Below are 14,609 nucleotides of genomic sequence, written 5' to 3'. Positions count from 1 at the left end.
ATAGCGGCAACTGAGCTGAAGCTGGAAATGATTACTATTTACTATTTGCATACTGCTAACAGTGTGCTAGGTGCTTTACAAACAGGTAAGACACGGCCCCTATTCTAGAAAAGTATTGAGCATGCTTCTATTTTGGGCTCAGGGAGAACAAAGCAGTGTGAATTAAGAGCACACTTCAGGACTCAGCTTGCTAGTGCCATGATTTTTGTATTTGCTTTAGCATGACCATTTTATGTGTCAGATTTAATAAATCTATACCGCAGAGCGATATAAAGTTCACAGGACTACTGGAAGAAGTTATGTAGGGGAGGAACTTGGAGAAGTAAAGATGTGGCAAAAACGGTTCCAAACACAGAGAAGCATATATAAAATAAACAAACAAAGAAAGATAAAGGAGAGAGGACACAAGTATGTAGCGTAAGCAGAACAAAGCCTGAGTAGAGCAGAAAGTGACAAAAGGTTTATCTACAAAAGTGTTTTTCCCTTTTATCTATATGGGAGTGGGTAGAGACAGGTACCACTATAACAGACTTCTGTACTCTGAAGAAGCTAACTTTCCTGTTTCTAATGGATAACACAGATACTTTCCACATTTCTAAGCGGTTTGTAGAAGCAAAGAATAACAGACAGAAAAGTTTAGTGCACATAAACCACCAAAATCCTATGCCAGAGACTGATCAGAATTGAGGAGAACCTGGACCTGGTAAGAGGCTTAGCTCAATTCATTCAACAAAAATTGCACATATTTATTGTATACAGCATAGAAAGTCTCATACACACATACACATACACAACCATAATGAAAGCATAGAAAGTAGGAGAAATGCACATACTTCGCTACCAGATGCTTGATATAAAACACTGGCAATCAACTCTGGGTACAAAGTCATTTGCTGGACTGCATTTATTGTCTTCAGTGATATTGTCTTATTGTTGTGGGTCAACTCATAAACACCTATAGACAAAAAAATATATTATTCTTGGAACCACTTACTATTGCTGTTCTTAAAAGAGGTAAAAGTGTACTCAAAGGTAGGGGGAAACAGATTTGATCATTAAAGCTACTGACTGATTCGCTACTCCTAATTTTAAAGGAAGGAGAAATTTCTGTGCCAGATGCCATTCAACCCTACTGATTTAGCAACAAAGTTATTACCATTTTTTGATCTAGCCTTTAAATAGATGGCCCAAAACTAACCAGCTGAAACATAGTCTTTTCAGTAACATACTGATGCAGCCCTGGAACCAGCTACCTACAGATCATCTTCACAGGAGGTTCTTAAGAAGTGAGACAAAGATCTAACAGGGATGAGGAGGATGTATTAAACTTATCTCCACAAAGAGGTCAGATATGATGGCCTCGTCACCCTTTTCAGTCCTGTGTTTCTGAGACTTCTAAGAAACACCTTTGTACGGGACTGAGATGAAATTGAAGCTGGCATACTTCAAGGATACATCATTCTGAGATACTATAATTAAAAACTGACATCATTACTTAGGACAATAGAGGGAAGAGGAAAAATAATCCAAATTAGAGAAAAAAAGGAAAAAATAAATAAAAAGAACAAAAACCCCAATAATGATGCAACAGCCAAGGAAGATTACTGTTTCCAGCTCTAAGCACACCTTGGTGTGAGGTCTGCAGCTGATTCTCTGCAGGCCAAACCAGGTCTTGCAGGACTTATAACTGGGTTCAGCACAGCTATGACAGGTCTTTGAAAACTGGGTGCCCCCTTAATACCTAGTAGACACGTGAGTCTATCTGTTTGCAGAAGCAGCATGCCTGAATGAGGCAGTCCATCTATCCACAGCATAGGTAATCTCCCCAGAGATAATGAGGAACCGACTGTACCAAAGACCTATTATATATTGCTGACAAGCTACACATCAGCTGGGAAACTGTTAAACCAATAAAACTATACCTACAAAGTTTAACTGGCTTCAGATGAGGTTTCACAAGGGGACTGAACTACAGCTGACTGCTGCAAGACAGAGACAGGGCTGTTCCCTCCCTCTTCTCTCCAGCAGTTCTCGCCTTTTCCCCATGCTAGCCCAGGTGGCCTTCTGAACTCACTAAACTAGCACGGAAGTATTATATCTTCTTTTCATTGCTTTAGTTTTCTGCTGGTTTAGGGACCTGGAGTCAGTGAGCTCCAGAGCCAGTGCAGGATAGAGAGCAGGAGCGCAAAGGTAGGAGAGACCATTGCCACCCAGTTTGTTCTCCTTCCTATTGGTTTCTGTCCCCATTGCTCAGTGCTCATCAACATCTATTCACCATAGCTGACAGGAGTAGAAACCTCCGGCAGGGACAGGATTGAGCAGATCAACTCTTGACAAAGCCTGTTCCATCTTCTCACAGAGTATAGAAAACAGTCATTTCCATCCCCCATTCCCAAATTAAAGATCAGTTATGCTTACATGGCAAAAATTCCCGTATGTAGCACAGGCAAACCTAATGATAACTTCCATATGGGGCAATGGGAGAGTAATATTAATCCTATTCCAGAGTATTGATTAAAGGCAATCTGCTGGAATACAGGATAGTTAGATATTGTTTTTTAAAAAGGCACTGAAAAGTTAGGTCAGCATGCAGTTTTTAATTAATCTGACTGATATACCTATATAAGAGTATAAAATCAGTCTCTCCAGTCTGCAGGAGTTTTTTACTGTCTCCAAAAGGAACAGGACTTTTCAAGGTTAATAAAACAAACGGGTTTTGTACCTCTTTCAAAGGAAGGAGCCTTTAGCAGTTCTTTATAGAATGAGTAATAAATGGCGCTGTCACCCTGAAATGTAATTTCTCGTTCAAGTTCCTGGGGAAAAAAAAATATATATATTCACCTCCTGCAATCTCTTCCCATAGAAGACTATATATTTTCAGATAGACTGGTTTTGTAATACAGCACATGGTTATGACTCCACTGTACATCTTCAAAATATTCCACAAAACATTAATCTTCACAGCACCTCTGTCAGGTATATAATGCTCTCTATAACTTAGCAAACATGCTTGGAATCGGAGCAACTCAAATCCACATCATAAGTCAGCACAAGATCCACAGGATCCTTTCATATTCACAAATCTTAATTTCATTCAACTTTCCATACTTCACTAAATAATACAGTTCTTAAAAAAAAAAAACCACCAAAAAACCCCCAAACCATACATTCCTGTTATTTAGCTTATGCAACCCCAGCATGCTTCAGTTGTTTCTCCAAATTTTAGAAAGGTATTTCAACAATAAAGGATGGCATGGGAAAACACATAAAAGCATGACAAGACAAGACTACTGTTAGTCGGAGAAACACTTTAAAAAAACAAAACACAAAAAAGAGAGACTAAAAGAGACAGAGGCCCGACTAGAACAACATGGGATTCTGCAAGCAAGTAGTTCCAACCTGACATGGATCAGCTTTGATTTCAAGGACACAATTTAGCTTGTGTTTCAGTAGTTTAACTTTTTTCTTTACCTGCCTGCTGGAAAACCAGAATTTCCGTTCGTGATATGTTGAGAGGTACACAGCATACATCATTCCACTAGTGACTGCCGCAAGACAGCCAAAGAAAAGTTTCGCAAAACGCTGAATTAACATATCTGAAAAGGGACAGTGAAAAAGCTAAAATAGTCCAGAAGACTTAAAAACAAACAGTATGCCCTAAATATGACTCATTTCTGAACAGCAAGTAAACTTACTGCCATCAGAATTATCACACCATCAGCAGCACAGATACATTGAGAACTGGTTTGTTATTCCTGTCCTGCAGTTTTCTTTCCCAGTTGTTACCATTGCTTCACAGGACTCAGACAAAATACTCACACGCTACACTGCAAATTTCTCTCCATTCTAGTAAGCTTCATTTTCAAAGGAATTCCAAGAAGGAAAAGTGTCTTCCAAATAAACAAAGCGAACTCTAGATTTTACCCAAAACACCACAAACTTCTTAAAGACATTAACAGAAAGAGGTGGCAATACCACATCTAACATCAATACTGATTCTCTGGTCTGTTTTCAAATATAAGAGGAAGGAACTAATCTGAGTTTTACCAAACTCATTCAGTGGCTGTCTACTTCACCCGTAGCTCCTCAAGGTAGTATGCACTTTTAACACAGAACTTTTTGGTAGCTTGGTGAGCACTCCGCTAAAATTACACCTGGTTTTAGTTCTGTTTCTTGAAAAACTGTAAGGACCCTTTGTCTGTTCTTGTTTCAGTACCATTACTTCATGCCTTTCAGCTTCCCAACTGAAAGATCATTCCAGGTGTAATTAAAATATTTATTTGTACTCAAATAGTAACAACAGTAAGATTCTTAACCGCCCTGCCTCTCCCCCTTTCCCCCCCCCCAACCTGAAACAATCCAGGACTACCATTTTACGCTGCAATGTCATAAAATGTCATTATTAAAGAATTCTAATGTGCATGCCTGTTTTTTCTTGAAACATTCAAAAACCTGATTTTAAATAAGTCTGTTATAAATTACTGTGCTACAAATATCTTCCCATAAAATGTAAAAGAATAATGAAAAAAAAAAATCAGAAGTTGGCTAAAAATTCTGTAGCTTACATTTTGGCGATCTTCCCAGCTTTGAGTTTTCTTTGTTTCTCTCCTCTGGAGCCATTTTGTCAGATTCTGTGCAGTTTTGCTTCTTTCTCTGTCGCAGGTCTGCTGCCCCTGAAGACATTTTTTTGAAGTTATTGCAACACAATACCTAAAATCACACTCTGAGAAATCCGCACAGCAGCAGGTAACAGCCAGTTATTGCTACTGATTCAATCCCACAGCAGATATATTTGACAAAAAGACTCAATTAAAGTACTTCATATGCCTAACTAAAATAAAAATATAACAATACAGAAATCAATTCCTATGTTATTCCTTAGAAAATCCAATAGTTTTCTCTTGAGGCCATACTCTGGGACTACCCAGACCCCAAACTGGAAGCTAACTGGTTTATTCCATAGTGAACGTATTACACAAATGAAGGAAAGCAGTAGTTTAGATAAGCTGATACAGACACTGGGAGAAATTGGTGCCAATTCCATTCTACTCTCATACTGGTTTTATGCTGCTATAGTACAGGAGTGTACCAGGCACATTACTGTAATACAAAAATTGGGCTAGTCCATTACTTTTAAATTGACCTGCCTGTTATTCATATGGTGGAAGTTTTTACAAAGTAAATATATCACTTTTTTCCTGCTTCCAGGTCTACTGGAACTAAACAGATTTATAAATTTTTAGTCTAACATATAATTAAAAAGCCCAGGCTGCTAGGCCATGTAGATCACATCACAAGACTGAGGGCTTCTTCAGCTTCTATTAAGTTTTCTGTAAACGACAGCAGTTTGAAGCCCTGGCCCATTTATTTAGAGTCCAAAAGGCAATGAGGCTAATTCACAGAGTGCAAGTCTCCATACAAAAAGACTCATTGCAAAAAACCTGTTATAATTACTATATTAAAGATGACATCCACGTGTGATGAAATGTTTAACTGTAACTCATGCTCCAGAATTTTTAGCTATCCAGTTTGATCTAGTTTCATCTTGATTTCAACATTGCTTGAAATTTTGTAGCCACTGATTTCCTCTGGACTTAAACCAGCTCCTTCATAAAGCCATTCAACTTCAAACTTGAAGTGCCAATCTTCACATCCCACAATAATGCTTTTAATTACTCTGGTTATACATTACTTCAGGTCTAAATAGTCTACTTTTAACTCCCAGCTATTAGCTTTAAAAGTTAGAAACTAGAGATAGTAATACAAATAAGCCTTTAAAGTGGTGTCTGCCAGTATCAGGACACCTGTATTTGTGTTTTAACAGGATTTTCAAAGCAATTTATGAATTACTCTAAGCAAACTAAGATCTCAATGATAACATTTTTCATGGAATGAACAGAAAATGTCTACCTTCTTAAACAAGACAAGAATTGGAAAGATACTAAACAAAACAAGGTTTAGGGTGTTCAATATCACATTTATCATTATGTCAATCCAAAATGAAACATACACCAGTATCTCTTCATGTCATGTATATTAAGTTAATCAGCAATGCAAACATCGAGGGCACTGCAATTAAAAATCACTTGCACCACACAAAATAAAATGAGAGGAAAAAAATTAGAATGGGCAGATATGTGCTTGGAAAGACAACTGTCTGCCCTTGTCATCCTAGTTATGACCAAAGCAACAGCAGTGAGAACACTGGAGGAAAAGGCATTTATTTCATTTTTCTGGCAGATAAGTGCTCCACATTAGAAGTGTAACACACTTTTAAAAAGTCTACAGTTAGCAGCAGTAATAGAAAACTCCAAAGAAAGAACAATTTAAAATTCTAATTCTGAAACAACTACCTCTCTGTCAGCAAATGATGTTCCCCTTGGTTTTGAAGACTGCTCAACAGATTCCCCCCACAAAGCAATAATAAAGAAAGATGCAAGTATGCTACTTCTGTTTCTTTTGCAGCTGCCTCAAACAAGAAAAATGCTGTTTCCACTTCTATGAATCTTTTAAATGGGGTGAAATGAAAGTCAAACAAGGTGACAACTAAAAATAATCTAGGATTTTGAATTGATGACACAGCCTCTAGTAGCTCTCTATCTAGCAAGCAATTTTTCATCCGAGATTGCTTTCTAGCCCCCTGTAAGTTAACAGTATATTTTTTTCAACTCTTGTTCAGAAAACATGCATTCCACTTATTTTTGTTTCTACTGCAGAAAAGTGTAACTCATTCCTCCAGCGTGCCGCTATATTAATCCATTTTTCGCCTGCAAATTGAGCACTGTCCGTAATTCTTGTCCTCTCATCTAAAGAAGGATAAAGTAGAGCTGGGAAACGTTCAGAGAAGGGCCACGAGGATGATCAAAGGTGTGCAATGGCTCCCATACAAGGAACAAGGAAGCAAGTGAGGATGCCTCAGTCTGGAAAAGAAGATGACTCTCTGAAGAAGAAGAAACATGCCAGAGGTCTACAAGCCAGTGAAGTGCACAAACAGGCTGAATAGAGAGCAGTGATTCACCCTCTTTTCTAACAGTGGAACAAGAAGTTATCAAACAAACCCTGTGAGTCAGGCTAAAATGAACCAGTTCATCACACATCACCTCTATGTAGATCACTCCTACCCAAAGAATGTTCTGTAAATGAAGAGTTTACATAGATTCAAGAGAAGAAGGACACATTCATGGAGGACAAATAGCCGAAGACTACTAAATACACGGAAATCATATCCAGTTCAGAAACTCCCCCAGCTGAGAACAGTTGGGAGGCTGGAATATGCCATGGGACAGTATCGTATATGCCTATTTTGCTCTTGCATTTCTCTGGGTGCCTATTTACAGTCACGTTTCTGTTGATTTCCCAAAGAAAACTAAATGCCATCTCCTAGTTCCCACAAAGGTGGTTAGCACAAGAGACCTGGAGAAAAATGTTCGTGTGGGGGGCTAAAAGTGAAACGAGAGAGGAGACAAACTAAAACATACAAACGGGGAAACGGAACAGATGCCAAAGAAAAAGCACGCTCACGGAGACATCCACAGAGCCGAGGGATGCTGGCCCGGGGTGCTCTGCACAGAAGCAATACCGGGCGAAGGAAGAGAAACAGACCCCAAGTTTCTGGGCTCCCATCCACCCAGCTTCCTCCCGCTTGGTGCTGCAAACGATGGGCTGCTCTGGGCGGGGAAGAGGAGGCCTCGTCAGCGGGGCCCGAGGGGCCGCCGAGGAGGGGTCGGTCTGGCCTGAGCCTGCACAGCCACCAGCGAAGGGACCAGCGCTGCTGGGGGAGGCCGACTCCGCGTCGTGCGGGCGGGCGTTTTACCTTCGTACGTGCGTTACCATCCCGGCACGTACCTGACACGGCCGCGAGCCCCCGCCACAGCCCCACTGCGACCTGCGGCAGAGAAAGAGGCCCCAGCCCCGGCCCCGGCCCGGCAAGGCGGGCGGCGATGGGGGGGGGCAAACCGACCTCCCTCCCCGCTCCCCAGCCCCGCGGCCTGAGGCGGCGGCGGCCCCGCCAAGGCGGCCGCTGGGCGCGCGCCCCCTCCCGCGATTCTGCCGGGCGCGGGACGGGGCCGCCCGCAGCCCCGCCCGCCCCGCCGGCGGAGGGGGATAAGGGTGACACACACGCGCCGCCGCCCCCTCACCTTCCTCCATCGCCAGCCTACGGCCGCTGCCCCGCACCGGGGCTCCCCGCCGCTCTCTCCGGGGCGACGCCGACCCGCCCGCGCTCCTGCCGCCGTCGCCCGCCTCTCGTCGGCCACGGAGGCGGGAGCGCTCTCGCATAACACGGCGAGCGGAGCGCAGCGGCCCCTCACTTCCTGCCACCCCGCTGTTTCTCCCGCTGAAGGGCGCCTTCGCCGGCGGAACTGTGGTAGCAGAGCGAGGGGGGGAGGCCGGAGCGCAGCCGCGGCGTACCGAGGCGTACCGAGGCGCAGGCGGCCGTCTGGCCCGCGCTTCCGTCGGGGGAAGAGGGGCTCCCCCTGCAGCCGGCACCGGCCCGCTCGGGAGGCGCGAAGCTCCGGCCTCCTGTCAGCCCACCCCGCCTCGCAGCCTCCAAGTTAACATCACACAGGCAGTGAAGTGCAGTTCTCTGCCGCCCCCGCCTGCCAGCCCGGCTCCAGAGCCGGGGTGCCTCCGGGCCGGACAATGCTGCCCCTTCAGAGGGGCCCACCCAGGCCGCGGGGCCCTAATTAGAGCATCTCCTGTGGATGCCGCTCGCTCGGCACCCCGCCCGCCATCTGTGAAGAGCCTCCCTCCCCGGGAGGGGAGGTCTCCCTCCTGGCACCCCGCTCAGGCTGTAGCATCAGAGCTTCATCCTCCATCAGAGCTTCGCCCTCCGTGCCCAGCGGAACCCTGCAGGTTTTTAGCTGCCAAATTCAGCTGCACAGCATTATCTGGAGAGCCCAGGCTTGACGGTCATGCACAAAACTCTGGGCCAGCTGCAAGGGCCTGGTGAGAGAAGTGGTTGGTTGAGCCTTGATGCATGCCGACTTTGGGGTTCCTTTTTGCATCATGATGAACTACCGGAGCATAGTACCAGCACTCCACTGTCACAGAGGTTGTACAAATGCAGGACAAAAGGATGCCCCCACCCCCGATGAAGTTACAGCCACTTTGGGGAATATGGCCTGTGTTTGGATAAAGGGAGGCCAGGGAAGGAGCATAAGGAAGAGGTGAAACATCCTTAAGCAGTGGAATAGGCAGGCATTTCAGCATACCAGCCACCTAATGATTATCGTGGTTATTGTTAGCACTCTGACAAGGATTTGGAGGGATGGGGTAATTTTGTGAATGTGAGCTGGGCATGCCTTCAGAGCGTAAAGGATAGCATGGAAAAGTGTTTTCTCAAACTTAAGAGCTGGGGAAGCCAGCATGTTCACTGTTGCATGCAATTAGAGATAGCAGCTAAGTTAGGAGGACAGGGCTGGTGATGAAGGATCTTTAAGATGAAGATATGTAGTTTATGCTTGAAATGACAACAGACAGGGGTCCAAGGAAGAGACGCAAAGAATGGGATGACGTGGCCACAACGACACTCATCTCCTCCATTGTTTATTGCAGGAGCGCTTATGGGCTCCCCAGTCAGGACCTTGTCATTTTGGGGAGTCTCTGAAGTACAGCATTCGGTTGCACCAATCCAGAAGTAGTGATGCTGCGAGAAAGAGCATATTTCACCCCGAAGCAGTAGAAGCTTGGATTTTTGGTGGTGAAAGTCCCAAGTTCGGACCATCACAATAAGCTGAGCTGATTATATACGTGCAGCTGGGTTTGTTGCAGTATGACAATCCCGATTTTGCAGCTGTGGCAACATAAGCTACTTCTATGCTGCACGTGGGATGCCAGGCCAGGGCAAAGGCTGGCGCCCTCCCTGACCACTGCCTGGGGACACACCTCAGGAGGTCCTGCTATCAAGGGGTCTTGCTGATACTGAGTGCATTTGCCACTGCAGACACCCTTGATTGTTGGGTTGGAATTGTCAGTGACAGAAGTTCTCACCCTGCCATGCCCCAAATCCCCTTGCAGATCTCTGTGGTGGGCACAGGCTCAGGGCTGAGGAGGCTGCTTGGACCACAGAGGGAATTTGTGGTTTTGGGGCTGGCCACAGCCCTGGGGAGGACCTCCAAGCCTTGCCCAAACCTGCTGTGCAGAGAGAAGATCGAGACAGCTAGTGCAGGACCCAGCCCAGGGGGAAAGGTGCTCCCAAGCAGCATGTCATCCAAGGAGCACCATGTTGTCTCCTTCCCAATGTCTTGCTACAGCTCTAGTGGATGGACTGACCACAGGCATGGCCTTGGGTTGGCAGGCAGCCATTCCACAGACCACAGCTGTACTACAGGCTAGCCTTCCATGTGGGATTTACCACCACTCATCATCAGATGTTCAGGGTGAGTTCTTTAATAGGTGGTGTATAAGGCCCCATGCATTAAAAGTATGCTGAGAAGCTCCAGAGTCTATAGGACCGTGGTCTTGGTAGAGATAGTCTAGCAAAAGCTGGAGGGCTGGGGCAAGATCTGACCCTTAGCTAAATCATCTTAGATTTTTCTCTGTCGTGGGTCAGACCCGTAATGTCAAAGGTCGGGGATTGATCTCTAATGATCCGGGGGATGTGTGTAGAGATGCATGGAGGTTCACTACTATGGCGCAGACGTCGTTGCCTGTGTAAGTGCTCTGGACTAAATTCTGCCACCCTTTGAGGGAGTCTTGCCCTGAACATGAGCTGTCAGATTAGGATCGTCATCTCTGGGGGCAGGATGGTATTGACCAAATATTGAAAGATTGCTGAAGACACCCGGCCATTTGCTAACTAATAATTGGAAATAACCAGAGTGAAATAATTGAGAGGTGGCCAGGATCTGTGCTGTCTGCGTCTCACTGTGTGTGTGTGTGTGCAGAGGGAGTTCGCCAGGCACGGTCTGCCAAGGGCCATGCTGCCTGGGCTCGATTTTGGGTCAGAAGGCTGTGACCCCAGCCCTGTCCACTGCACGAATGCATCGCTGAGCAGAACGGCTGGCCTTATTTAAACCTCTCAGAAGCAAACCATTGGAGGAGCTATCAAAGAGGTTTGTGGAAATCACCCCTTGGGGACTGCATGTCTTCTGACATGTCTTCTCAGTACAGTCAGGCCAATGGCCGATCAACTGCTGGAAAACTGATTTGGTTACTTGTCTAGCAGGTACAAGGAAAAACTAAACCAATTTGTGTGTCCTATTGGAGCGTAAAATGAGATTTATACGTTTCCTGGATTTTTTAATAAAATCTAAAATACTTCTGCAATTGTTGATTTATTGGATAGTTAAAAGAGTTGCTTATGTTTTTAATGATCCATAAGTTATCCATTGCATTTTTAATGTAATTGGTTTTGATCTGGTTTATTTTTTTCATAACTTGATTCTGTTGTAAGTTACCGGAATAAGCACAAATAATCATTGCAATCAAACCAACAATAATAATTTTAAATATTTGTACTCAGACCATCAATACATGGACAGGAATAAAACAAAGGACTGCTCAGTTATGCTCTAAATTTTGTTTTTCTTAAGCCTTCTTTGTACCTGCTGCTTCATACTGTACCTTGTTACATATCTTGTGCAGCTCCAGTTTTCTACTGATGCTCCAGTACATGGATCATCCCACACCTTGAATTTAGTAAAACTATAAATGCACATCAAGTTATTTACATGCACAACTGTACAGATAGCAGAGAAGTGAAAAATCCAGCCTGCTCACTTGGTTTTCATTTTTTTCCAAGGTCTTCTGTGGAAAAATTGCACCTTTGAAGGTGGGAGAACCAAAAATCATCTTTCATGCAAGCTTCTTTCTCCCAGAATGAATATGCTGAAATACTTTTTAGAGTAATGTTGAAAATGTTATTACTGCTGCACTTCAATCTTCCAAAATGCTTTCTGTAACTAATATTATATGAAAGTTATTTCATTTGGCAGCTTATCATGTGCCCTAAACATAGCGCAGTAATACATTACAATGAATAAATACGGGGATGTTGTGTTCTTTTTCCAAGCTTTCTCTGTACAAACATGCATCATGTATCTCCATGATGGCATTTGTTTTCTATTTACATATTATTTCTAAGCCCTACAGACATAACTTTGCTTTTTGTTTACAAGTCTGTGATATTGATGCTTTCTAGTTTAACAATCTTTCTTTCTCTCTTTTAGAGATGTCAGGAGGCAAACAGGCACAGATGTACCTTAGTATAAAGCATTAATACTGGGCATATTTGTCATTACTCAAAAGTAAAGAATGTGTACTTGTTTATTTTGTAAACAAACCAAGTTATATTTTTTGTATCTTAAAGATCCCATGCCTAAAATTTTTTGTAAAGTTCAGTTTCAATAACCAGGTAATGGCTGCAGATATTTCACCCGTTCTCCTAATTTCAGCCTTTTGTGGGGTTAATTTTCTGGCTTCTAATTTACGGTTCTGGATTATCAGTATCCCAAGGTTTTGCTTATTTTAATTATTTCAGACCCTTCCCTCCCCAAAGCTGTATATGTTCTACCAGGATGTAAAAAATATTGCCTGCGTAAGTGTTGGTGGAACCAAAATTTTGCACTGTGCTCTCCCACCTGATATGGGGAATGCAAGGAAATAAGTGGGGCGATGTTGGGGGATAATGACAATATGGAAACATTACTTAAAACTGGACCCAAGAAGTCAGAAAATTAAACTACACAAACTGTATAGGACCATATAGAACCTTTGGGATTTTTCCACCTATTTAATTCTCTTCCTACTTTGTCTCAGCACAGCTTCCAGTGCTTTTGATCGCGTCAGCTCCTGCCTGCCTTGCCCAGGATATAAGTGAGTCAGGTTCTATTGTCACCTGCTTCACTGCAAAACTCGGTTAATATCCATTAAGTCAATGGAGCTGATTTAGATTTGCGCGCCAAAACTGAGCTGGGGACATGGAAACATACTTTGGCTCTGTTCTCTCTTTGCTTCAATCCTCTGGTGGTAAATCTATGTTTTGATTTCTGCTGGGACCTTTGTAGTTTTTTAAATCTCTTTTAGCAGCTCCACCTGAAACAGAAGACACTACTGATGTGATTACCACAACTACCTTCCTCTTCCCTTTTGTCTTCTACTCTGCCTCTTGTATTTACCATGTCTTCAACGATGCATTTTCCAATAGTGTCCTTGAAGCAGCATGAGATTCTGCACGTTCATTTTCTTTACTTCTTCCCGTCACTCCTGATGCTTCCCTGTAATCTAGAACTAACTCATAAATCAACCTGTGTTTAGATTTGCATGATGCTGTACAGCCTCTCATCCTGTCCACTTTCTCTTCTACTTCCCTCTAACAATCTCATCATCTTCTCCATCCCTTTTTTGTACCACCTTAAATAATTCCTCACCCTCCTTTGTGTTTTCACCCTCCAAAAATGCATTGATCCTTATCACAGTTGCCTTTATTTGACCTGTCATTTTCTGTATTAGTTTCTTGCTTTTCATCTTTCTTCATAAGACCAAGCCACGTCAGCTGGCTAATTGCTGTATTGCTCCTCCAGCCCGAGTGCCTGCAGAGCATTATATCAGTAATAAAGTCATGGTAAAAAGACTGCAGGAGAAAAAACTTGATATTTATTTATTTTTTGTTTGTTTGTTTAAACACACGAACCCACCCTTAGTGATGTGATTTGCTTTCTGTACCATTTCCCTCTTTCTACTCTTGCTCTAGTTCTTGTTTGTGCTGTAGATGAAGTTCCCCAGGGCAGGAGCCTGACCCTTGTATTTGTAAAACACGTAGCGTATTGTGCGCCCAGCCAGAAATAGCTGTAAGGGAGTGTAAGTGGCCGATAGCAGCCTTGCCCTCTGCTTGGCCTCTGCTCTGTGAGGAGGCCCAGTGCTCTGCCTCTGTTCTTTCCTGCACTCCTTTTTTCTCCCTGAGCTGTCTCTTTGACTTTTATCCAAGGATAAAGCCCTTTGAGGTGGATGACTCACAGCTCAGCACTTCCTTTGACTCACACTTTGCCACCTAGGACATTGGTTAGCTCTTACTAAACCACAATTTGTTTTTTTATGGCTTATGATGACATTCCTTGCAGCTCATGTCTCCGATTTCACTATCACTTCTGCCGGGTCAGGGCTGTGTTTGTTTTTCTACGGTTGGTCAAAGCTGTATTTTCCCCCTGTCTCCCTCCCCATGGGTTTGATGGCCTTTGGTTTTTTAACCATCCCCTGCAGATTTTGGAGCCTGGAGGCTCTCTTGTCTCTGGAGCCCAGCTGTTTGGGCTGCATTTTTGAGGAAGAAGGTGCTGCTCCCCGCCACAGCCTGCCCTGCCAAGACGGAAAGGCAGCCTGGCCCCTTGCCTCCCCGTGCAGCAGCATCGCCGTTAATCAGCCGCTTGGCCACGAGGAGCGCAGCCTCCCCAGCTCCCAGTGGCGTCCCTGGTGACACTTGTGCGATGACAGTGCAGTTAGTGGCATCGAATAGGTGCTGATGATGAGGGCTTAGCAAACACTTCAGCTGGTGCAAAACAAGTGCTAGAATCCAGGTCACTTCCCAGGCACCGTGTTGTCCCTGCAGGGCAGGGCTAGCATGACTGGAAGTCACTGAAGCCCCATCCCTGGCACTGACATCAGCAGGAATGACT

At 44.1% G+C, this 14,609-nt stretch overlaps 1 protein-coding gene across 7 annotated transcripts in view; it reads right to left on the bottom strand.

The window, feature by feature from the left end:
* The window catches only part of DPY19L4 (dpy-19 like 4), a 35,742-nt gene extending 27,348 nt beyond the window's left edge, over nt 1-8,394 (bottom strand). For 2 of the 7 annotated variants that reach the window (XR_012774529.1, XM_075494961.1), the window contains exons 1-5: nt 8,139-8,383; nt 4,566-4,673; nt 3,472-3,596; nt 2,723-2,813; nt 834-955 (exon numbers count right to left, since the gene is read on the bottom strand). Coding sequence is in view for 6 of the 7 variants with exons in the window: in XM_075494961.1 (XP_075351076.1) it covers nt 834-955; nt 2,723-2,813; nt 3,472-3,596; nt 4,566-4,673; nt 8,139-8,277 (585 nt within the window). In the remaining variant the exon portion in view is untranslated. Of the gene's footprint in view, nt 1-833; nt 956-2,722; nt 2,814-3,471; nt 3,597-4,565; nt 4,674-7,845; nt 7,989-8,138 lie in introns of those variants that run through there. The other 5 variants (XM_075494958.1, XM_075494959.1, XM_075494964.1 and 2 more) reach the window with 4 other exon arrangements.
* Nucleotides 8,395-14,609: the final 6,215 nt, after the last annotated feature.

This window comes from Mycteria americana, chromosome 2 (assembly GCF_035582795.1).
Source record: "Mycteria americana isolate JAX WOST 10 ecotype Jacksonville Zoo and Gardens chromosome 2, USCA_MyAme_1.0, whole genome shotgun sequence".
NCBI classification, from domain to species: domain Eukaryota; kingdom Metazoa; phylum Chordata; class Aves; order Ciconiiformes; family Ciconiidae; genus Mycteria; species Mycteria americana.
The sequence above is the reverse complement of the archived record's forward strand: the minus strand, read 5'-3'. Positions and strand labels throughout refer to the sequence as shown.